This window comes from Trematomus bernacchii, unplaced genomic scaffold (assembly GCF_902827165.1).
Source record: "Trematomus bernacchii unplaced genomic scaffold, fTreBer1.1, whole genome shotgun sequence".
In the NCBI taxonomy this organism is placed as follows: domain Eukaryota; kingdom Metazoa; phylum Chordata; class Actinopteri; order Perciformes; family Nototheniidae; genus Trematomus; species Trematomus bernacchii.
In genome coordinates this window covers 464,255-489,855 of record NW_022987689.1, presented here as the reverse complement: position 1 = coordinate 489,855, position 25,601 = coordinate 464,255, and the positions used below count along the sequence as shown (strand labels likewise).

Below are 25,601 nucleotides of genomic sequence, written 5' to 3'. Positions count from 1 at the left end.
TTACAGTAGCTATATTCGTTTTATCTCAAATTCAGAAATAAGCCAATTAACACTGTTTATGTTGTGTATAGAAATCTTAAGATTACATTTGTAGGTTGTGTTTATGCTTTTATAACAGACAGTAGATAAATGACCAGAAATAAGGAAGATAAAAGATGCAAAAAAAGGTTCATAGTAGTTATTCACCTCCTAAGCTTTTTCTCTATTTACGGGGCGTTTTGAGCTGCAACTATTTCTTAAATTAACAACAGCCTTTGATAACAAATCAAATATTCTTTACTTTCTGAGCTGTAGAGCTCCTGGTCAGATTTTAAAAGTGTTTTACACTTTGGACAGGGCCAGTCTATATGCTAAACTAAGATAATCTCGTCCGCTCTAGCTTCATATTTAACATTCAGACATGAGAGTGTTCACAAACCTTTTATGTACAAATGTCCCACTGCACCTTTGAGAAATGTTTTCCCACAATGGCAGACACCTTTATCTCCAGTGGTAGAAACACATTACATTGTCCATTGGCATCTGTTTGAGTGTATTCATTGTCCATGTAAAATGCACATTCAGTCTTATGTCCTTTCCAAAATACAATATTCTCATAATAGAATACATCATATCTTCAACTGTCCAAATGCTGAATAGTTTATACCAAATCTGCAGCCATGGCCTTACAGGGAGGTTTACGACTGTCCTCTGTTGTTTGGCTATGATGTGTGGCAGCTCAATGGATGATGTGCCAATAGCACTGCCTGGCCTTGGCAGTCAAACAGGTAACATTGTGCCAAACACTGTCAGTTTCCACATCATTTTGTTGATGAGTTGTAAACAAAACGAAAACATGTCTGCCAAACAGAGTCTCTCCTTTTGTCACTATCCAGTTCCTCTCTGAATACTTATTTTAATGTAATTGTCTTCTTGCGGTATTGGCTCTTTATAGAAACATGTATTTCCTTCTTGCTTTTTTTAACTGTTAGATTCAATTTGTTGCATTGTTATTGTTGCCTTCCTCTGCAGCAACAAACTTGATCTCAGCGTTGGCAGTCCTGGAAGCCATGCTGCTATCTCTGACCTTGTGCTTGAACAGAAACGGGAAGGTTTTCCTGAAGGACTTTTGGAATGTGGCTCCCATGAAACCGTAAACGATGGGGTTGACCGAAGAGTTGGCGTAGGACATGCAGTTAGCCCACGTCTTGATCTTGTATGTGGCGTAGGTGGGCCGGAAGTTGGGATAGAAAGACTGGAAGAGGATGAAGATCTGGATGGGACCCCAGCAAATGGCAAAGAGGAGGACGATTACTACCACCATCTTGGAGATTTTGCTCCTGATACTGATAGTTCTCTCAGACAGGAGGTTGACCTGAGGAGGACAAGATGAGTATTATAGTATTAAGTTCAGGCTTAATAGCGACATCCTCTGGAAGTTTTGGTATAGCAGCTTTAAGTTCCTGTTAGACAGGAAGTTGTCATAAAAAAGGAAGTGTAGCTCAGAGAGGGATATTTTCATGGTGTGCAGAGAATGGGAATCACTAGTGTTGAATCCGTGGCCATCCTTCTTTGCAGGGATGGTTTGACACAGGATTTGTAAGTAAATATGTTAATTGACAATATCTTTATGGTTTGTGTATGTTATTGAGCAGGATTGTGACTATAATGAGATAATAATAATAAGAATGTTCTATGTATCCTAGCTAAACTCTCACTTACCTGCATTGTACTTGCTAGTAGCATCCATATGATCCAATGTTATGAAACATCTTAAATGTACCTTTGAATATCTTACTAACCCTAAAGTTAATACTACAAACCTTCGTTTAAACAGTTACATAAACAGAAATTATGTTTTATCTTCATGTTAAACATGATAATGTTTTGAAAAGGATTTCATTAACGCTAGGTGATGTTTTTTTTACAGTGGTTTGTTATTGGGGTCTATAGGGATCTAGTCTGTGTATGTTAAATATGTTGTTAGGAGAGTTAAGGTGAAATACCAAACAGAGTACTTTTATCTCTGCTTTTTGTCTCTACCAATCTCTGAGTGAAATATCCGGCTCATGCTGAATGTTCCAATATGTTCGCCAGCTAGTCATTAACTTTGTCTGCTTCTCATTTGGTGCAGAGCAGGGAGCAGATAGTGATTTTTCAGAAATCACTATCAGAGTGGGGAGCAGGAGCTAAATCAAGTTTCAGGCTTTAAATCTAAATCAAATAACTAAGAGACACTGACGCTGCATAGAGCTAAGGGTAACTGCGTAGTTGGGTTATACTTATCTTGGTTTGTTATGAGTGACACCTTTTACAGAAGTCATTAAATCCGTTGTTATTATTCAACAATTCTTAAAAGGAAGGTGTTTTAAAAGACACTTTCAAAGGCAGACACAATTAAAGAAAGTTAAGAAGTATTATAAAGGTACAGACAGTCCTAGTATATAGAACAGAAGAGCTTTTACACTTTTAATTAGCAAAACGAACCCTGTGCATACCTGATAGTTGTTGTCTGCTGGCTCCACAGTGGGCTGGCCCACCCGCTTCACCATCAGAGTGTAGCAGAAGGAAATGGTGAGGACAGGCAGCAGGTAGGCAGCAATAAACTGGTAGAGGATGAAAGCCCTCTCGTGTGCCTTTGAGGGGAACCTCTCCATGCAGTACTGCCTCGGCCCGTACCAGTAACCCTCCTCTATACGCTGGTACATTAAAATTGGGGTTGACAGAATGAAAGAGCCTGTGAAAGGACGATGAATGTGTTAGTTGAAGTAGATGAAATCATCATAAATGCTAATTCCCGTGCCTACTTCATATACAATTGGTCCTAATTATTTATTTACTCTGTGGTTAATTAATTAAAACAGGAAGATTAAATGTACCTAGGGGAAATGGTGGGAGAGAGTTTTTCATTAAATGAGCAGAACGTACCGATCCAAATGCAGATGCTGACAATCATGGCTATTCTCGGGGTGCGGTGGCGCAGAGATTTCAGAGGGTAGATTGTGACGTAACAGCGGTCCCCGCTCATGGCTGTCAGTGTTATACAGGTGGCTTGGACGGTCACCTTGGAAGCACAGTAAAACATGTCCACATGATTAACACAAATATTCTACTTTCTACTAATTTTACTATTTTGTAAGATTAAATGTATTTTGGGAGAGATGTTTTCAGCATTATGAGGAAATGTTGTTAATTAAGTATCTGCCTAAGCTCCAACTCTAAGGCACTTAGTTTGCTAGAAAGAACATTTTCAATTAGCATTATACAGGCAACTACACTGAAAACACTGAAGCATTGACTTTAATTAAATCTATGTCAACAGATTTCACATCACTGTATTAGGTTATTTGAAAGCAATAATCTTAAGTTTTAATAGGTTCAACTTAATATTATTGCTTTCAACTAACCTCATACAGTGATGTAAAATGTGTTGACATAAAGCATGTAATTAAAGTCAATGCTTCAGTTTTTTCAGTGTATAAAGTTTTCCTCAATCTTTTGGCAGAACAAAGAATTATTAGATGAACATCATGCTGTGTTCTTGCTGAAGTCGAAGCCACATTTGAAGTCGCTTATCTCTTTTGTAAACTTATTTTTACGTACATAGACAGATACTGTTTTGAAAACATGTTGCATCTACATTGAGATTGAATGAATGCCCAGCAAAAATGCAAAGAAAAACAAGTGTGAATTTGCTAGCCCACTGTTTTACAATACATTTAAAAAAGATCCCATGCATTGGCCCAATTCAAAACCAGCTAAATGAAGCAGATACGTCGTCAAGCTTTGGCATAAAACTGGAACTGTCGCTAATTTTGTAACAATGGTTTCATATCAGCATCTCCCAGATGAAAATAAAAACTCCAAAGCTTTTCTTGATGGGATTTCTTTATTTTTCTTCTTCTTTTTTGTTTTTAAATCTGATATTTTTGAGCTGCTTGGTTTTTGCAATCGTCCTAACACTTTGCAATAAATTAAATCTGTCCTTAATCCTGTCGTTCTGCCTCCGTTAATAACCAGCAAATGCCCTCAGACTTTCCCACTTATCCTTCTCAATCTCTCATTTACCTGCTCACTTGATTCCACTTTCCATCATCAGCCCTTCAGAATATAACCAGCGCATTTCCTCTCCTTCCCAGCCAGATTGTCAATATTTGTCTTTGGTTTCCTGTGGTCTGCTGTGTTTCGACCTCTCTCTACCAACTCATGTCATGTATCTCTTGAACTAATATAATATAATTCTGTTGCGACCTTGTTAGCCTTTTCCTGACTATTGCCTGACTAAATGTCCCTTCATCCTATGTCTTAATGGTTTAAATATGTCCGCATTTTAGCTCTTTACCAGCTCTGTCAAATATATTTGGTATTTGAAGTCCAAGGAATTGTAATAACAGGACAAGTGGCCACACTGTCATTGAATTTTCAGTTTAAACCTATGTCTGAATTTGACCTTACCTCCTCCTGATACCTACTATAGAAAGAACATCTTAAAATGAATGCAGTGCTTCAAACAGACAATCCTGTGCATGAATTCATAGACAAAAACGTAGAAATATAGCAATTGTTATAGTATATATGTCGTGATTATTTTCAGTGCAACAAGTAAAGTTTTAGCGGGATGTAAACATGCTTGAAAATGTGTGCTCATTAGAGGAAGTTGTTTCCTACGAGAGCCTATTGCACATTTCTTAAATAACCCTTGCAACAGAAGAAAGGCCCACACACCTTTCTAACAGTGTCCTGTGCATCAAGCCTTGTAGTTAATCATCCTTCATTAAAGAGCAAAAGATCATTTTAAGCAGCTTTTGTAAGAAGAACCCACCTTTTTTTTTTGTGCTAATAAGCTCTTGTGCTTTTATACTGGAGAGCATGCAGGAAAAGCGAGGGAGGTGCCTTTGTGATAAGTAGTTTTAATTAGCATCCTTCATTTTTGTTTTTAATTGCGTTTAATGATGCTTGATTTAATTCAACTTAGAAACATCAGAAGAATTTGTACATGAGGCTAAATGTGGGATTCATGCTATCAAAGAAATGTTCCTGTACTTGCAGAGTTTGACTCACTTCTCCTACATAATTCACCACGCACATCCTTCTGCTCAAAGCTTCATTTCACTTCAAGTCATTATGTCCTTAAGTAGAAAGCATCCTGACTCTATTGATGTATTCCTTTCACACACAATTTTACAGTGAGTTTCAGAAGACCAGAATGAGACAGAAAACGCTCCTTTTCACCCTCTTTTCAAAATAATTCCCTCTCTTCAAATACTTTGAAATATGTGCAGCAGAGGTGACAAATGAGAGGTCAGAAGTTCTCTCTATGCTCTTTTCAAAAGAGGATCTAATTTAGTCCCCCTTTGTCTATGTGCCTCTTTCCCTCTCCAGCTCTTATATGTGACTGTGAAGCCAGCACCCTTCATGGGTTTGGACTGTTTCAAAGGATATGATGAGAGAGCCAGAAAGGGTTATGATGAGTTTGGTGTTGAGGCCACTGAGGAAGTGAGTACTGCAATCCCTCAATTGCTGAGGTGCCTGGTGCATTAGGAAAGACTCTGTACCCTGTTATCTTCAATACATGGTGTCTGTTCAGTGGAATGGGCTTAACAAAGGGAATACATTTAGACGTGCTTTCACAAGCCATAGTCTTTGGCTCGTCTGAATCAGTAAGTAAAATGGATGGTTTGGTTATTTTTCACTTATTTCTGGTTTGTTTTAATAATGCAAAAGCTGTCAAAAGAGAAACATATATTTGCTGAAGGGCATGTACGAAGGAGCAGGGCCTGAATTGCACTCGCAAATGTCCTTCTTATTGGTCAGAAATCTTGTAAAGCAAACCTATAAGCTTTGCAGAAGCCGGGTCAGTCCATCTCTGCTCACTTTAATCTGTGTCTATCTAAACTAATGCCAGTGTAGGCAGCAGAGGTGGGGGCTCGAGTCACATGACTTGCACATGTAGGACTTACTCCCACCTCTGGTAGGCAGCCCATAATCCCTTCTTTCCCTTCATGTCTGCATTGCATTACTGTATGTGTTGCTGCAAACGAATGTCACGAAACATTTGAAGATCCCCTATGGCTTGTTTTCTCGGACCAGGTGTTTTGGAAAATAGACGCTCTATGTGCACAAGCTCTTCTCTCTAAACCAGAAGAAGATATAAGAGTTGTGAAAAGCAGATATTACCTTTTTGGATCCATTAGATGAAGATGGATAGTATTTCAAAGTGGCGAAACAAAAATGAAAAGGACAGATGTAGCTCCTCACACGCAAAAATAATTATATTACAAGCTTCGATAAATGTGCCCATTGAAAGATAAACATTCAACAGAAACAAATGCATCAGGCTTCTGCGTATGTTTGTGTTTTTTGTCAAACGATTAAAGTAGATTTTACCATCAATTAAATCACAGAAGGCATTATTTTTTTTCTTGTCAACAAACTGCATTTTTTCTTTCAAGTAACACCTGCTTACATTGCTTCACCAAAAGAGGGAACAACAGACTAAAAAGGAACTTTTTTCTGCATGATAGTTAACAGTTAACTTATTTGCATCATTCTTTACCAATGAACAAAGAGCATGCCAACATCATTAGATTCTGTAGCAGATTGTCATTATATATAGTTGCACAACTGAACACGTGAAGCCCCATTAGTCCCCTCAAGAGGCCTCAATGTTTCCAAATGTATGGTGTCTATGCTGGTGCTAGAGGACAACGTTTTTTAACCAAAAATACAATCTACATCAGCCTCTGTCACACCTTAGGAAATGTCTCTTACTGCATGTTATTGTGAAAACAGTTATTTCACCTATAGTCACTTTCAGTAATGGTTTGCTGGAAAGGTCCGCGGATTAGCAAGCACCAATTAACAGTTGGCAATGTCCAACACGATGAGTGGATGGATGTGCTATTATTGTATCTCCCTCTTTTTCTTATTACACTAATTCCTTTTGAATAAAAAACCCAGATAATGATAGGGTAGTTTCAGTGTAAATTATTATTCTGTTTGAGGGCATGTAAGCTATTGTGGCATGAGTTCAGCCAGTTTCAATATATTTCCTGGTGTGTTTTCACGGCCTCAACTCTCCTGTCATCTCCCCTGTCCTGCAGTATATCCCTTTTTCACAGCCTTCCATCTATTAGTCTTGCACTTTATAATCTATCTTTGTCAGACTGCCTATTTTATATTTGCCCTACCTTTCCAGACTATCTGACGAATACCAGATTCATGTGTCTCTTGGAAATGTTTGTTCCTGACTTGCCTGGTTTTGAAACATGCTTTTAAGGTGACGTTTTTTTTTTAAATAACAAGTTGAACTGGGGATCATACACCCAAGGCTGTACAGATATGCTAGTTTAATATTGTCATTTTTTTTTATAGAATATTTTTGCATATGCAACAGACATAAGGAACAGTAGCCTCTGTTCAATTTAAAAGACTGATATACAACTCACATTAGTTCAATCTCTCTGACTTTGTTCAAATGTAGCCAGCCAGTATGTGTGGAAACGTAAAAAACCTGAAGCTTTCAAGACCTTGGTTTGCAAGAATCAACTTGACTAAACGGCAGTAGAGGTAGTAGGGTAATTTGTCATGTAATGTTGCTTTACCAGAGAGTGAGGATGGATGTAAAACACAGCAGTCACAGTTTACTACACCTAATGTTTTCATCAAATCTGTGGATATGTTTGATGGTACTGAGGTTAACGCTCCAGAATTCTATGACAGGTGTGTTTAACTAAGGCAAAAAAAGCGGTTGGACTCATTAAAATGATTGAAAACATTTATAACTTTCTCTTTTGCAGATGAAATATTGTTTGGTGGCAGGTCTTTCTGAAATTAACATTTTTTTTAAAGGAAAATGAAGGGTTTGTAGATAAAAGCAACAGAAGAATAGTTGCATGAAATACAGAGACAATCAGAAAAAGCTACAAAAGGCCAGCTTGACAGACAATTGCTTCAATCGTCTTCCTCAGGAGTCATTGTTCCACCAGAAGCTCACAGGGTACTAAACTTCATGCTCAGATGAATAAACCAAATCACGTCCCTGTGTTTTTAATTAAAAATTGCTTTTAACCTTTTCTGCCCGCCTGCCAGTGACGGTGGCCTGCCTGTCAGATTGACTTCTCCAACTCTTTTATGCTCAAGTCAGCAGAGAACATCGAGTCATCCTGCTTTCAAAAGAAAATGTCTTAATCAGATTATAGGACAGGTTGTCCCCTCCTCCTTTCTTGCTTCCGAATGAATGACGTACAATTTTAAGCCAATAAAATATAAATTGAATTGATTTAATTGTTGCATATTTAAGTTTTTCTTCCGGGTACAATGTTGGTTTAGATTTTTGCGTCACTTGACCGTCTTTTGTAACCCCCCTCTTACAGTATTTCAGACTTTGTAGCCTTGTCAAGCTACATGGCAATTGAGCATATTTTTTGTAGACCACATTTTATAGTGCCTGGGTAAGTGTAATTACCATGTTGCAGAGTACTGTGGCCCTTTACTGTCTGAGCTGTACACCCACCGCTTCTCACACGGTGTGCATTTAAGCACACTTTAATTGGCTATCCTCTTTGAATAAGCTGTATGGAGTCAACAGGTTGCAGTCCTAATTAATCGTTTCCTATAAACAGAGCAAAGAATAACTTAAAGTTGGTTGCATATAGAACTTGTGGTCGTTAAATCACACCTTTCTTATTTCTAGAAAGTCACTGTACACAATTTGCTTAGCACTTAACTGCAGAAAGACAATGTCAGCGACTGACTGGTGAATATATTGTAGGTTTTTGCTGTAAAAAAGTTAGTTACCTTTCCTAATGGTTAGTGATATTGAACCAGGGTAAAAGAACAGTGAATATTGGAATTATGCTTCTCGTAAAAATCACACAATGTGTCTTCAAAAATGTGCAGACAAGGGTGTTTTGGGAAACTGTAGGAAGCACAGGCTCACAGAGTAGACGATGCAGAGAAGAATCAATGTTGACATGCTAAACGTTTGTGTCTAACATGGTTACGTCACACAATGCTGCCATGCCAATAGTTCCAATGGTCACCAGTATACAAGGAGAAAGCACTACCTCAAGGCCTCACACTGTTCTTCTCTAAATATAAAACCAATGTCTCACAACCCATGAGGAGGGTATAATGCTCGCAAAATCTAAATAATTCTTAAAAAGTTAACTGCATCTTGTAGAAATCGTTGTTACTCTTGTTTGGTGCTTCTTCTCCTGTCCATCTTTTCTGCTGGTTGTTGCTTGGATATCCATTTATGTAACTGTACTGTGTCAATGAAACGTCTTTCTTTCTGTTCTCTTTTCAAGGAAAAATTGAATAGAGATGGCTCTTTTTGAATTGAAACGTTCTTAGCACTAACACTTACATTTTAAAAGGACTACAAAATATGAGTTTTCTAGAATATAATTGAGTTAGAAAATCAGTGCCCTTTTTTCTGCTCTTGGTGAAGGGCATCTGATGTTACAAAAGACTGCAATATAACACTACTGTGTGAGTGTGAAAACACATTTCCCATCCAGGAAAAGTGTAATTACGGTTGTGTAAGGAAAAAAAAGACATGAGTCATTCTTTACCTGCTGTAGAAAGGCAACAAATTTGCACATGAAGTTGCCAAAGATCCATCCAGGGAGAGGATAGAGGGTGGCAGTGAAGGGGACGCAGCACACCAGGAAGATGATGTCAGTCGCCGCCAGGTTCGCTGCACACAGAAAACAACATTCAGGATATCGGGAGTAGTTTCAGATAGGCTATCTAAGGTTGTGTCAGTGAAATAACACATAGGTTATTGAGTATACTTTGAATTTCCTGACAAAAAGGGGTACCGTTTTACAGTTTGTGCAAGCTTAAAGGTATAATATGCACTGTAACAGTCAAATATCTAAACTACTTGACTTTGAACCTAAATTATCTAACAATTTATTCTGGTTTTCTTGGTTTTGATTCAACAATACAAAACAACTGATTATGTTTGTCCATGCTTTCAGATTTTGGCCACTTTGTGATGTCATAACGATTTTTTGGCTTGTGTAACCATTAGCCAAAAACCAACCAAGGTAACACCCCCCCCACCTTACCACCTGAATCTCCTCCTAGAGCACCATTGTGTTCTTTCTAACCAAATATCTCTCAGAGGGGCGTGGGGAGTGGCTCCTTATTTTCATCTAAAGTAACAGACAGAGAATCAGCACTTTTGAAACAGGGCTGAAACAGAGGGGATTATGGGATGCTACAATGATCTGTTTGGTATTTCGAGCCAAACACTTCAGAGACCTATAATATGTTGATGAAAAACAGTACAATAGGGGACCTTTAAATCCACATTGCCTTCCCAACAGCTTCATATGAACACATTGAAAAACATAAATCCCTATTTAGAAAGGACACTAAGCAGAGGTGGCAGTTATTTCATTTGCAGTCTGATCTTGCTTTCCATTTGTATCTATTTAATCTGACATTTTGACAAATTCCCCACATACCTTCCTATTTGTTTTATTAGCTGAGTAGTAGCTGGACCATTATGTTGAGAGGGTTGGCAGATGGTGCAGGCACTAATCTAATGTTGCTGAATATTCAACTGATTCAATGCTCAAATAAGATCAAATTCATGTCACATACTGTACACGCTGCAAAATGCAAACACAGACAAAAAGGGTTTCAACAGGAAATCAAAGAATTGCACAAACTACAGATAATTATGAACATGTATTATGCTATAGGTGCATTTTTATTATTTTTTCCGTTGTGATTATTATAATTCTTATCTTCTGCGGACCTCACTTCAATAAACCACCCTTTGCAATTCTTCACTATGACAGGTGACGGTATAGAAGTGCAGTAATTGACGTCAAACAATAAAATCAATCACTCAGAGAAAAGGCAGCGTGGACAGAAAACCAGAGGAAACACGAGGAAGGTGCATGATTTATGCTCTCCTTTGATTGCTCTTGTTTCACTTGGCACACCTGAGATTACTGACATCCCCCAGACACAGTTCTTATATCACTTGATGGGATCAGACTGGAGAATCAGGCACACAAACTGCTACAATTAATGCACTCAACTTAATATGCACATTAATATGATGAATGAAAGCACATTTTCGTCAAATTTGGTTAAAATATGTGCTGGACTTGCATGGAATTATCAACAATATCCCCTCTTTGTACTTTTAACATTTTCATTGCCTACTGCATCATGAAATCAAATGTATTTTCTGCAGGGATGTGAAGTCTCTGCGAATAAGCACAAACAAGCAAAACACATTTTAAGCCCTGAGCTCTTGAGCGTTAAACAATTGTTTACATTTTCATTCGAATCAGACTTTCCAAATTGAATGCATTGAGACTTCAAAAACACAGATATCTCTTTCATCGCTTTAGATTTTTTAATTCAGGAAACATCTGGACACCTGTCTTTCCCTCTAATGGCAAAAAGGAAACCTGTAATTAACATTTGTATGCTTAGCTGTCTACTAGGCAAACAGAAAGCATCGGCCGTGAACCCTTGGAATTCTTTTGAACTCGCTATTGGCATGCAAAGAAGCGTTTCTGGATAGATGAAAGAAATAGGGACCAGTACTAAATAACTAAAGGATATTTTTGATATTGATGCACTGGGAGTTTATGATAAGGTCATCATCCTAGCCCACTGAAATCTCTGCTTGAATCTAGTTTTCCTCACCTATGTAGAAGTTGGTCGCCGTCCTCATCTGTCTGTGTTTTGATATGACATAAATAACCAGAGAGTTTCCCACCAGCCCGACCAGCATGATGAGGGAGAAGAAGAGGGGGACCAGCCAGGCATCTGTGAGGAAAGGGTGCTGATCTCCGTCCTCGTCCTCGTCCTCGTCGCCACGTCTCTGCAGAGAGAAGTTTGCTTCGGAGCCATTGATCCAGACCTGCTCAGTGGAGTTTGAGAGCTCCTTGGAGGAGTACATTGTGACAGGACGGGAGGGATAATTGGGACGGAAAGAGAAAAAGCACGGACGACAGCGATTCGAGAAAATGTGTCAATTAGGGGAGAGAACTAGTATTTGGTCAGTTAATGAGTCCTTGCTGACCTCAGGTTTGATAAAAGAGAGAATAAAAGAGAGAACAATGGAGATTCAAAAAGAAAAAAATCCGGCAAGGGAGATGCATGAGAGGAGAGTAGAAGAAAGTGCAAGGTGCAAAGTAGGAAAAGCCAAGGATGGAGAATGTGTTAGGATGTGAGTGTGTCTGAAGAAAAACTGAATATGGTAAGAAAAGAAAAGAAAGCAGTTAGGTGTTAAAAAAGAGAAGAAGCTTGCTTTGTGAATGGAAAGGCAAAAGTATGGAGGAGACAGAGGCGAAATGGGAACAGACAAGATTGGAAAAAGACCCTTCAAGTTGCAGATAAATGGTCATTCCAGTGCAGCTAGAAGCAGGAACATAACGGACAGAATAATAGAAAGTGGACGAGAGAGGAGAAATTATTCTTTTCTTCACATCGGGTAGGATGAAAAAAACTGTCCTTCTGACGCCACCATATCGCTGCTCGGAGCTTTACAGCATGCTGTGTTGCTCACTTGCAGCTCCAGGGATTTGTTATCGAGGTGCAGAGTGTAAGCTGAGAGGCAGACAGATGTCTTCTCTGAGCTCAGTCCTCAAATGCAAAAACAACAATGATCAATCCACTTGCTTCCATTAGTTCGTTTTCAGCGTAATTTGTTCCACCGCTGTTCGTCTTTGTGGTGAGGTTCAAGCATTTTTTTTATTCTGTCTTAACCTTTCATTCAAGAGTCACTTGAATCAAAGAAAGAAGACACGGGTTGTGTAGGAGTTGATACTTGCTCTATAACCTTGACAAAAGTATGGCCGGGAAAATCCGTCTGTGATAAAAGAAAAGGAAAGATCTCGAGCCATTGTTAATTCTCCAGGCACAGCTGAGTCGACTGTAATACAGCCTCGACTCCAGCGGAGAGAGAAGGAGATGCTGACGGCTTTATAGTACGAGCAGGAGCAAGGACACACAGATGCAGTGGGGAGAGGAAGCGCGCGCACACACACACACACACACACACACACACACACACACACACACACACACACACACACACACACACACACACACACACACACACTGTCAGCACGTGGGCTACAGCATGATTTCGGGATAAATAGCTGATGTCAAGGTCTCCTAGCAACATTATCATCATATCTATCTTTCTCTGCTAAATTCCCAAAAGAAACACGCACTCGCTCTTTCTCTTATTTAGTTCGACAAGGAATTACTATCTTCTAACCTCTGCAGCTAACATAGAGAAAATACCTTTACACAAAGAGTGTATACATGTCAGGTTTAACCCTGTAAGCTTGGATACAGATTGTGTGAAATAAAAGTTGTATAAACCCATAAATAACAATGTGTAGATTTAAAACATGACCCAAACGTCATTATTTATGATGTATTTAAAATAGAAATGGTTCCGTTTCTATTATTTTTGGTACTGTAATAGCTTGTCCATGTGTTACACCTAAACAAGAAAAACTAAAAGAATGTATGGCTAGATAGAAAATATAATTGGCAACAAATAAGAAATGGTATTTTTTCATTTTCCCTTGAAGATATTATGGTATTAGCTTCCAAACATCTGCGAAGAGTTGAGGCAGGTGCATGTCGCTTAACCTTGTGATTACCAACCAATTACTTTCAGTAATTGTGTAACTCCTCACAGGGGCTTTAAACGATCATACAAAAACTAATTAAGTGTAACATCAAGCAATCAAGAAACTGAAAAAAAAATGTTCTACTGATGGGTTAAACTACACTGGTAGCAGTATAACTCCTCCTAAACAAAAATGAACAATCTAATGAATGAAGAAAACTCCAGGGCTGCTTTTTCAATGCCAATGAAATATTTACATTTGTACATTATGCACACAATAAGCCAGCATGTAATGCCAGATGCAAGAACTGCTGCTTCAAGCCAAGGCAACAGATGCTTAGAGCTTGCCAGCCCTACAAGATCCTGTAGGGAAGAGGAAACACTCATGCCAGCGCTTGAGATGCAAAGTCGAATGAAAATGGTACTGTAGGAGTCGTTTTATCTGTGGGACAACTTATACCCATCCACTGAATTATTAATACGCCTTCAAGCGAGAACTTCCAAGTGCTGATTGACGGAAACAGCCTCCATTCTTTCAGCCTCTTGGTAGGAGCGTCAGAAGGTAGGAGTCTTGACTAATAGCAACTCCAGAGGATCTTATGTGGCCTTCTTCAAAGCCCTGAGAACCGACTCTAGATGCATAATCTAAGGCTACTTTCACTACAGAAAACAGAATTAAACACATTATGTATGGTCCTGCTTGACAAGCTGTCAGTCTGTTAAAAAATGTATTTCCCTACAGGGGTCCATCAAGTGTTGTTGAGGCAGGATAACAATCCTTAGAACTTTCCAATGAAAGACTCGCCTGTCAATGCATATGAGACATACCCCTATGGATAAACCACAATGGACACAAAGTGGACCAGAACAAACCACAATGGACACAAAGTGGACCAGAACAAAATGGCGACAATGCATTTTTGTCCTTGATCAGGTCCAAATGAACTACACTAAAGACATCAGAGCACAGCAAGACTTTCAGCTGCTTCTACTAGGATGTACTTACTTTTGTTTGAAACAGCTTCATCTTGTCAAGTAGATATATCCACTCAAAGACATCCAAGCAACCTGCAATGTTGACCCCCTTCTCCTGTGGTAATTGAATAGTGAACAGCTCTTCCTGTGAGGAGCTTGGGCCAAAACCTCAGTCCCAGTGGAGAAGAGATTTGGCAACATGCCCTGTGTCTGTAAGTCATGCCAAGCTGTTATTTAACAATTGTGGGATTTCTGACACCATAAGAGTAAACCTACCTAACCCTCTGGAATGACGTAAGAAGGGAGAGGGGATCGTTTTTGGCCATTGATGGTCCATCTTGTCTGTTGTTAAACAAGGGGAAGCCAGTAGAGCGAAGAACAATGGCTTATTGATTCATGTCATGGCGCACAATTCCTGATTCGAGATGCTTCCACCTTTCTGGGACAGCTGATCTCCTGCTGAGAGGACAAACCTTACTGACGTACAGCAGTAAATTGCCCCTGTTCATAAACCAGTTTCTCATTTCCACTTTCAACAGAACCTTTTGACCTTGGAGACGAGGAAGAAAGCAATACAGGATTAGCTGTACAGTACCTTGCACAATGAACTGCTCCTCGACGTTGATATGTAAAAAATGTATGGAGTCTGATTGGCTAGAAGATGTCTATTATGCTCCTGAAAAAAAGCATAATAAAACCCTTTTGATGCAGGAGTTTGCGTAGAGTTCACAGTGTACTGTAATACACATGCATTAACAGTACTGAGGTTCAATCATAGGTCAGGCTGAGTATGTTCTGTCTGGTTCTGGTAATCCATCAGTAGACCCAGAAAGAGAGATGGGCTTTAAATGTTTTGGGACAAAGAAACATGAGCTTGGCAGTATTTCTCTAACTTTAGACAGAGAGTCCAGTCGCCTCAGTAATCCAAAATCCTGATTGCCTTTTGTCAAGCGCGACTCAGCATTTGCATAATGGTCATTAAAACATTTCATACAGGAGATGCATTAGAGATTCAGGTCTGCTGAACATTTGTATAGTATGTTTGCTCTATTCATGTAAACTACTGTCAGGTTATTTTCTGTTTGTCAAGGTTGGCAGTCATAAATGCAGTCGTGTACATATTACTGGAGTACTGTACTGAATAATTACATTACATAACAAAAAATCGGTGAGAGTATCACTTGTCCCTGTAAGCCCACACGTTGCTCTTTGACTTTCTGTCTGTCCCATTTAGAAAAAGCCTCAAGGTGTATTAAACTTTTAGGCATCAATATTAAATGACATTTCAAAAAGAGAATATAACCCTGTCTTTATCAGAACCGTTTTTCAACCGATGTCAAGAGGAGGCTTGTCTGGTCGAATGATGCACATTTATTCTTTCAGCAACAGACATTGAGCTGGCGTCACACTTTCTGTCAGCAGGGACCATAAATAATCCAAAAGAAAATGAACCGCTGCAGCAGAACTGAAGCAATTTCAGCAGCATGCATGGATCCGTTGCCATCTATGACTGAGTATATCCGGATTTAACAGCCCTATGGTGCTGATTTTGTCTTTGTCTTTATCAGAAGTTGGCCTACTATGCATGGATTACTGGCAAGTGGGTACCAGCACAGGCAAATCAGAAGCTATTTCTCAATGTTTTTGGAAACTTGATTTTTACATTTTTACATCACATTTGCACATTTACAAAATGGTTCTTGTTCCAGGCTTGCCATCAGTGTTAAGTGTGGCATAGCTATGTTAAATATATATATATTTGTTCCATTTGTTGTGAAGGCATCTCTCGAAAGAACACATTTTTTCAAGCAGCTGTTTTCATAGAAAAACAAAAGCAATTATGTTAAGTGTGGCATTTTTCTACTGTAGGGATAATGAGACCAGACAATCAGAGGTGAAGTGGAGCCTCTCGTTAGATCGGGTGGCTGTTCAACAACTGTTTACCAGTTATTACTTCCACCGTGTGATAGAGGAGAACAAATATATTTTCCAGTGATTCCTTTTGATTAAGTGAAATTACAGTACGTAGCTTTAAATCAGTTTTGCCCAAATACTTTTCAGTTTAACCACAGTCTTACCATTTTACAATTCACAAGTTTACCATAATTTCACAAACTGATTTAAAGGTCACCTTTTATGCAAAATCCACTTTTTCATATTTTTATACATAAATATGTGTCCCCTCTGTGTAAAGATATTCTGAAAGTTTCAGGAAAAAAGATCCCCTCTCTTTTTGTCCTGATCCATTTTTAAAATGAGCTGATCAGATGTTGTCCACTTTATGATGTCATAACGATTTTTTGTCTTGTGTAACCATTAGCCAATAACCAACCAAGGTAACCCCCCCCCTTATCACCTGAATCTGCTCCTAGAGCATCATTGTGTTTTTTTTAACCAATCATCTTAGGCGTTAGGAGTGGCTCCTTATTTTCATCTAAAGTTACTGACAGAGAATCAGCACTTTTGAAACAGGGCTGAAACAGAGGGGATTATGGGATGCTACAATGGGTGATCTGTTTGGTATTTCGAGCAAAACACTTCGGAGACATGTTTTGTATATATCTGAGAACTATAATATATTGATGAAAAACAGTATAATAGGGGACTTTTAAACACATGTGTATGTGCTGTTGGGTTGACATTTAGAAAGCCCATTTGCCCTATAAAACTGTGAAAGAGATACAAGAATATATATCTAAAGAAAACCAGATGGAAAAGAAATAATGCAGTCAGGCTTTAGATTTACAAAAGAAAAATGTGTGTTTCTTGGCTTATGTTGGTGATAAACATAGGGCTGAGGTCTATTAACAGTAAGTAGGTGTTGTTTATTTGAAGCCCCAAATAAGCACAAACACCAATCAGTTGAAAAAAGGTACAGTAACTCATACAAATCAATAGAAAAAATCATTATATAAAAAAGAGAACAGAAATAAGCATCTTGTGGTGACAGAATGACAAGAATACTTCTAACCTTGTAGACAAATTACTTTGGAACACCTACATAGGACAGCGCAGCATGCACATCTCAGAAAAACAAATAAAAAGTGTGCCTCCGGTGACAACAACATAACAGAAGACAGACTCCACAATATTCCGATTTTAAAGGACTTGTGAGATGTAACAATTAATGTGCACTCATGGTTTCCACTCAGTTAAATGATTTAATCAAAAATGCTTAAACTCAAGTACTAACAAGACAGTATCCTTCTTCAACTGAACCTCTTACGATCTCTCTTTAAAATGAATAGCCAATATTGCAACATGGTACTAGACAACTAAATTAATATAACAATTAGTCTACCATACATTTAGACCAATAATGTCTCTTAGAAATAATGTTCATAATGTATTTACAATAACAATGTGGTGACAAACCTAATAACTGCCTGGATTGGGTTTAAAGGATTGAGTGAACGCAGCGCTACATTTATGCACCTACATATACATTATGCACCAACAAAATATGTGTCAGTGACTGATAACTGACTTTTGAAAATGTGATTTATATAAATGTATATTTTCTCTCGGACAGGCTTTATTCTGAGTTCAGGCACGTCTTTGAGCCGTCTACAGAAAGACAAGGTAGCAAGTGAACAGCACCGCATAAATCGGATTAAATCTCATTACACAGGTGAGTCAGAAACAGACAGCATACATTGATTGTGTTTTTACGAAGGGGCTCTGAGTCTGTGGTGGGGCAGCTTACACATTATTTGGCATTCTGTGGACTGAGAACCTGAACTTTCCAATCCATCAATAGAAACACAGAGGAGGCAATGGATAGGGAATGAGTAAACACAGACAGTGGCAAAGAGAGATTTGGACGAAAATAGAGTGGAGAGAGGGGGAAGTGAAACAGGGGGGAGGCAGAGTTGCACAGGAGAAAAGTGGTTTACTTTCATGGGGTTCTTGCTGGAGCGGAGATTATACTGTGAGCAGAGAAACACTAGCAGACTATAAATGAAGATTGAAGTTCAAACAGCTTGAGTTAGCTTGACGTCCAAAGCATAGATATGTATTTCTGCTTATGGATTTTGACCAGTGTGCTCTGTGAGGTCAGTGCTCACAAAACGCCTTTACTTTACTCAAAGCGAAGGTTAAAAAAATCAATCGAATTGATCGAGTCATAAACCATTGATAGGGCTTTAATTAAAGCTACACTAATCGAAGTTATTATATCAACTATTTAACAGATGGCTACATATAATCGTAGTAGCAAACCCACTGAGAATTACCCCCAGTGCTGCAGTTTCCCTCAGCTCTTGAGCATGTTAACATCTTGAGCTCAATTACCCCTTTCACACCAAAGCAGACCAGAGCCAGGACAAGTTCTTCCTGTTTCCACCGCAACGGGGCTGGCTCTTGGCCCAGAAAAACGGTTCTTATCTGGCACAAAAAAAACTGCTTGTCAAGAACAAAGAACCGAACACGTCAGGCTTACATCGGCGGCTGGGGCGAGAATAACCTAATCAATAACAATTCATGGCGAGTAGGGAGAAGAGAGGAAAGTTATAACAGGCAGTAGCGCTGAGCAAAGTGACAAGAACGCGACCACACACTTATAAAAAACACACATAGCCTGGCAACACTAACAAGGCATGGTGGGATGCTGTTTATTTTTACCCTACTTTTAATGACTGTTGTGGAGAGAAGAACACTGCTTCATATGTTTTCCTGTTGTTTTTAATTGTAGCAGCTATCGGGTGGAATCAATACATGGGCTACACAGGTTGCCATAGCAATGTTACGGCCCGGCTCTGGGGCTATAACATAAACCGGGGAGTCGAGACGAGGTTTGACAATATAACAATCGTTTATTGATAATAAACAATTACATGAACGAAACCAGCAACAGGTCCCCCGAGGCTGGCACGGAGAGAGTGCCCAGAGGAATGAGAGCGAGAACACCAATCCGGTTGGCTCTCTTCTTGAAGGCTTCCCGACCCAGGTGCAGCTCATCAGGCAGAGTGCCGGTGTTGTGTCAAATTATGCACCCCCGTCGTGAAATGCACCCCTTGACACGGGAACGCGCATTTGAACGTATAGTCCGCTATTCTATGTTGTCTTTTTGATGGTTGGGTTGTCGAATCCTGGATTTTTCATTCTTTCGTCACTTATTTTTCAGTTCATTTTTTATTTAATACATGTTTTTATTTAATTGTGACGTCCTGTCTGTATACTTGTGCTTGTAGTTGTGCTTTACAATGTATTGTTTATGTTTACATCAAGTGCTTGAGGGTGGGATTAATAGAACGACGGCACCCCTCGTGGTGTGGAGGGGTCGTCACACTTTGTGAAATCATAATGGAAATGCCCTAAAAGGAGAGAGGGCTTAAAGGTGGGGTATGTAATTTATTTCAGAAACACTTTTTGTTATATTCCATGGAATGCTCTTAACATCCCGATAGCAATGAATATATTAAATGCTTTGACAATAGATACATAAACAAATTTCATCTGTGGAAGCCGTAGTATGGTAAAAAGCACGACCAATCATTTTAGCCGGCCCGGCTAAAATAACTGGATGGCCTACCTGCCTGTCAGCCTTCCATCTGTGCACAAACTTATCTCGTGCCCTCATTGGTCATGTGCGCGTTCGTGTGTGTTGGAGGAGGGGCTCTGTAAGGAAGTGGCAGATTTTTTCCGGCTGTGTATTTTCAAATTCTAGCGTGCTCGAGCTTGTTTCTCCAAAATTACCTACCCCACCTTTAAGTAAAGAGCTTACCGGCTGCAACCAATGATTATTTTAATAGCCAGCTAATTTGATGATTATTTTCATGATTTTTATTCATATTTTTGAAAGTTTTGAAGAGCACTGATTAGCATTTTCAAGAGCCCATGGAGACATTTTCAAATGTCTTGCATCGTCCGAACAGCGGTACCAAAGCAGCAGCGTTTTTTTTTTTTTATGTATTGAGTGTGTTTTTGTATGATGCAGACTTTGTTACCCAAAGGCTCAGATTCCGAAATGCAAACCAAAATGTGAAGATGGCATATTCAGATTTATTCAATCCTGAAGGCATTTTTTGGTGTGAAAGATGCATTACATAAACATATGCATAAAATAATCTACACACATACCAACACAAGGAGGAGAAATAATGAAAATAAGCCGTGTGGGGAATCCTAGAACACCCACATTGTGTGAAATGTCACATGCGTGTTTGTGCATTCATGATAACCTTTTAAAGCAATCCCAGGGGACGTATTCGTTTCAAATGAATAAGTAGTGCGGGACATGGGGCCCTGACATGAAATGAGTATCCAGTACAAATATATAGGGCAATTGAGCGACAGAAGAGGAAAAGGGTGAAGGATGTGACATGAATTAAAATGTGTGAAGATATGTGTAAATCTCACCAGCAATGTACTATAATCTGAAGTATAAATCAACATCTTGCCTGTAAATCAATATATCCTGCAGGTGCTTGATTTCACTTTGGTTTCAGACAATGTCTTTTGAGAATATTTTCCCTTGGATAACTTAATGTTTTCAAATTATATTCAAAGTAAAGCTGCATTTTGCTACTTTTTCACTACCCAAGGCGATGTTGCCAGATGAATGATTATTATTGTGTTTGTAAGATAATTTTTGCTCTCTTTACGGTGTATGATCAATAATGTGTAAAAGTGCCATTATGTCTAATACTTTACTATTTAATGTCGCTGTTTTGGTGGTAAGGACTCCCGATACAATAATTGCCCCCAAAATATGATAATTTTAGGCATGCTGTTATGATAGCTTCACAATTCCCATGTCAATGCTGTACAGAGAGCAAACATAACAAATGTCTGTCAAGTCCCAGTTATACTCTCTTTATCCTATTCGCTGCAAAGGTCCCCAAAAGCTTGCATGATGTCAATTTTGTCTTTGAGGACTACCCCACTGTACACTGTAAAGCTCCTTACACACCAAACTGACACCAAAGAACACCAAAGAACACGTCCCGACGGAACGTCGGCTCACGTCTCCTGCGTCTTGGCCATGTTTCGCACTGGAGCACACCGCAAAGACTTCAGCTGACGGCCAAGTTGCACGTACAAACTGCGCATGCGTGAGTGGCAATAACTCTCCTTACCAGCAGGCGTCGGTAGTGTGTATTCGTCATTCAAAAGAGGCAACAACCGGAAGACAGACTGCGTGATAACCGAGAGAAGAAGAACAGACTGCGTGATATAAACAAACAACAAATAGCGTGTGCGTTCCATTTTCACTCTACAACGAGAAGCTCATGGGGCTTTCCCGAACCTGTGTCGAGAGCTGGAGTTAAATGAATTCTCAGATTTGCCTTCTTAATAGTTTGTTTGGGTCCCTCACTTCCCTCACTGATTCGCTAAGCTGAAAAGCCAATCAGAGTGATTTCTTTGGCCGACAGCCTACCGATTCAACATGTCGAATCGGCGGCGGAAGGTGTCGGCACAGCCGAAAAGACACGACAGTGCAGTACACACCAATCTGAGTAGGGCGACATGACGCTCATCGACGGCCCGACATCTATCGACATCTATCGACATCTATCGACGGCGAAAATCGGCTCGGTGTGTAAGGACCTTTAAACATGATTGAATTTGACCATCTAACTAGAAACCCAATATAGTGTTGAAAAAGCAACATGCTCTATCATCAGTTTTTGGACTTCATCCAAGCCTTGATGTAGTTTTTGGGGACTTGTCACCCTAAAAACACATTCAATTTCAAAGAGGTAGCTCTTATACAAACAATACAGTGTATGGACTGAACTTATTCATCACTTTTCAACCTGAGCACTTTAATTAACGGGCACAAACACACACAAACACACACACACACACACACACACACACACACACACACACAGAGACACACACACACACACACACACACACACACACACACACACACACACACACACACACACACATACTGTACGCACACACTGACGCTGGCCTAGGGACAATTTAGAGTCTCATTCAAGAACACTTGAACATCAAAACACCAATCGTAGGTTTAATGGACCTCACTCTATACTTGAATGTCCACTTATGATAGTTAAGATGTTTATTTACAAATCATTAACACAACAACACATCAAAGCTCACCATTTCAAAAAGGATGCACAGCAATTTACTGAGAAAAGATGAAAAATATAGAGAAATTGATTTCTGTCTTTGTTAGCTTATTACTGATTGGATGTCACATGCTGCACCACATATACATTATGAACACAAGCACCCAAGGTCAATATTATGATGGACTGCAGATGGAAACAGGTAATCATCTACATAATCAACCAAGTCTTTGTACAAAACAAATTGATATACGAACTTTAATTGTCCTTCATAACGCTGAGAGATGAGCTGGAGGCTAGATTGAATTCCAACCTGCATCACGGCGCTGTCACAGGCCACACATAGCCTGCAGATGCTGGAGATGAGGCTCAGCCACCAGATTTAACACAAAGTGGCATGAATAGACCTGGCGCTTTTACACAAGTTACTTGTTGTGGGTAAGAGAAAGATTATTTATTACCATGCTGAAAGCAGAACATTACTTCTTTTGTGTGAGTTAACATAATGGATGGTGAAATTAAGATGTTGTGATATTAGGTTGTGGTTTATTTGTATTCTTCTTTAGTTCAAAGCACATAAGTTGAATGGGCCATTTCCAGTATACATTTTTATATTTTGTAGCTTAGCGGTGGTGGCGAAGTCCATAGGGACTTGGCTTGGCAACTGGAAGGTCACCAGTTCAAGTCCCAGAAAGACCAAGTGCTACCGAGGTGTCCCTGAGCAAGGCACCGTTCCCTACACTGCTCCCCGGGCGCCGGACATGATGGCAGCCCACTGCTCCTAACACTTGGATGGGTCAAATGCAGAGAAACCCTTTCGTTACATAGTACCTGTACTACGTAATGACAATAAGTTGAATCTTCTTCTTCTTCTTCTTCTTCTTCTTCTTCTTCTTCTTCTTCTTCTTTAACCCTTAGAGGAACTTAAGGATATTTAAAACACAATAACTCTTGTTTTAAGCAATGACTTGTTCATTATGAAGTTTAAGTTGTATACGATTACGACCCAACTAAGTGTCTTGCTCTAAAGTACATTCAGTTGTTCCTTTTTGATTTAAAGGCTTAAAAGGATTTTAAAAAAGAACACTTCATTCTAAAATTGCCCTGATTACATCATTAACCATATTGAAGAAGAGTTGATGACTACTTTCATCAGCTCACTGTTTCGTGACGAAAATACTTTCTGTGATGCTGATAATTGCAACTTTAACTCCATTAAGGCCCTGCGATGTTTGGCCTATCCACTTAACTCAACTAATGGGAGGCTTTTAATCTTCACAGGGTGACGTGTGCTGAGAGATGCAACTAAAACCTTTTAGATACCATAATGAGGAGGAATTAAATATCTTGCAGCAGATAAAAGAGTGTTTCTATCCAAATCTGTCCTGACTGGGAAAGAACAGAAACAGTCGGTTCACTCAAATTGAATTGCCAGTCAGTTAATTGTAGAGCACTAATTCTTCTTTAAAGAAAAGAGACAGCATGACTTCGGCTCATCAAGTCCGTTTAAACCAATCAGGACAAACGAGGTGCTTCACGCTCTCATTGCAGGCGTCAATGCAGCGCCGGAAGGAGGACAGACTATAGATTGTGCCAAGTCAATTTCTCGTCTCGCCTAATTAAGGTTTTGTCCTTTGATGCTCTCTCAATGAAAGAAAATCCAAAATGTTCTTAAAATGTATCTCAGTCATATCTCTACCGGCAGCATTAACTGTGAAAGAGGCTTACTTTATGACATGATTCATTTCATATTCTGTTCTTGTACATATCCCATATTCTATTGACATGTATGTAGACTTTTTGCTCTACTTTTTATTTGGTATTTTATTATATATGTTGCATTGTTGGAGGAGCTCAGGTCAGAAGAATTTCATTGCCATTTCTACACTGTAGCTTTGTGCATATGACAATAAAACCTTTGAATCTTTGAATCTTGAATCTTGATGTTAGGTGAGTTAAGTAGACCTAAAAGGGCAGGTGACAAGCAGATGATGGTCTAAAATACACAGGTTTAGGTTACTATGATAAAATACAGGGCTAACATTGGCTGGATTGACATAAATGTAAAAGATTATACCTGTTCATGATGAATAAAATTACAATGCATAACAACATTAGTCTGCCCAGACCAGACGGATCGATTCCATTAGGTTCTGTCTGCCTGCTGTGCCAAAACACCCAGCGTCAGGCAGATGATTTATCGAGGAACGAAACCGAGCCGAGGCCATGATTACATTATTAAATAGTTTGATAATATTTATAAATTATACAGAGTAGATTTCTTCATTTAAGTATTGGTGCTGATTTGGTGGTTGATTATACTTTCAAATTATTGGATCAGGTTTATAGATTTAACACAGTGTGATATTTGTTTTAAACACTTTCCAAACGAAAAGGCACATCACACTCATTTACTCAATTATACTGTATTAACAACCACTGTCCTTACTTTTAAAGGGTGATAATCTAAGACTGCATTTAGCAATGAATTTAAGCAATTTAAAGTGGACCTATCATGCTATATTATAATAATATAGTGTAGGACCATACCTATACAGTATAAGGCATATTTATACTTTTTTTCTTTCAAAAATACCAAACAGATCATGCATTTTAGCCATGCCTCATTTCGCTCAAATTGCACTTTTTTACCCCTGTTTTTGCAAGGGCTGATTCTGTGAGAACAGCACCACCTACAGGCCTGGCATATGTACTACAGCGTCTCCAGCGCTTTCGAACGGCAATGGCCGTGGCTGTCTCCTCCTGATTGGTGGAGTTGGCCCAATAGCCGTATAGCGCCACTTCTGTGACGTCATAGAAGTGTTCAAATCTGGATCAGTTTTGATCAGATCCGTTGCAGCCCCTTTTTTAGAGATTTGGGTATGGAGGAAAATAGAGAGGGTTGTGTTTTCTGACACTTGGTGAGTTCCCTGGAACACCGGGGACATATATTCATGTATAAAAGACGT

At 39.2% G+C, this 25,601-nt stretch overlaps 1 protein-coding gene across 1 annotated transcript; it reads right to left on the bottom strand.

The window, feature by feature from the left end:
• Window positions 1-973: 973 nt before the first annotated feature.
• On the bottom strand, window positions 974-11,920 carry kiss1ra (KISS1 receptor a). Its single transcript, XM_034137206.1, has 5 exons — window positions 11,665-11,920; window positions 9,558-9,682; window positions 2,908-3,043; window positions 2,478-2,716; window positions 974-1,354 (listed from the first exon to the last, which is right to left on the bottom strand). Exons 1-5 carry the CDS (start codon window positions 11,918-11,920, stop codon window positions 974-976), a joined length of 1,137 nt encoding a protein of 378 aa, XP_033993097.1.
• Between the last annotated feature and the right edge of the window lie 13,681 nt (window positions 11,921-25,601).

Coding starts and splice junctions, on each gene's coding strand:
- kiss1ra (XM_034137206.1), bottom strand. CDS start 11,920: ATGTACTCCTCCAAGGAGCTCTCAAACTCCACTGAGCAGGTCTGGATC. Junction 9,683..11,664: donor GGCGACCAACTTCTACATAG/GTGAGGAAAACT, acceptor TTCTGTGTGCAG/CGAACCTGGCGGCGACTGAC. Junction 1,355..2,477: donor CAGCAGACAACAACTATCAG/GTATGCACAGGG, acceptor TGTCCTCCTCAG/GTCAACCTCCTGTCTGAGAG.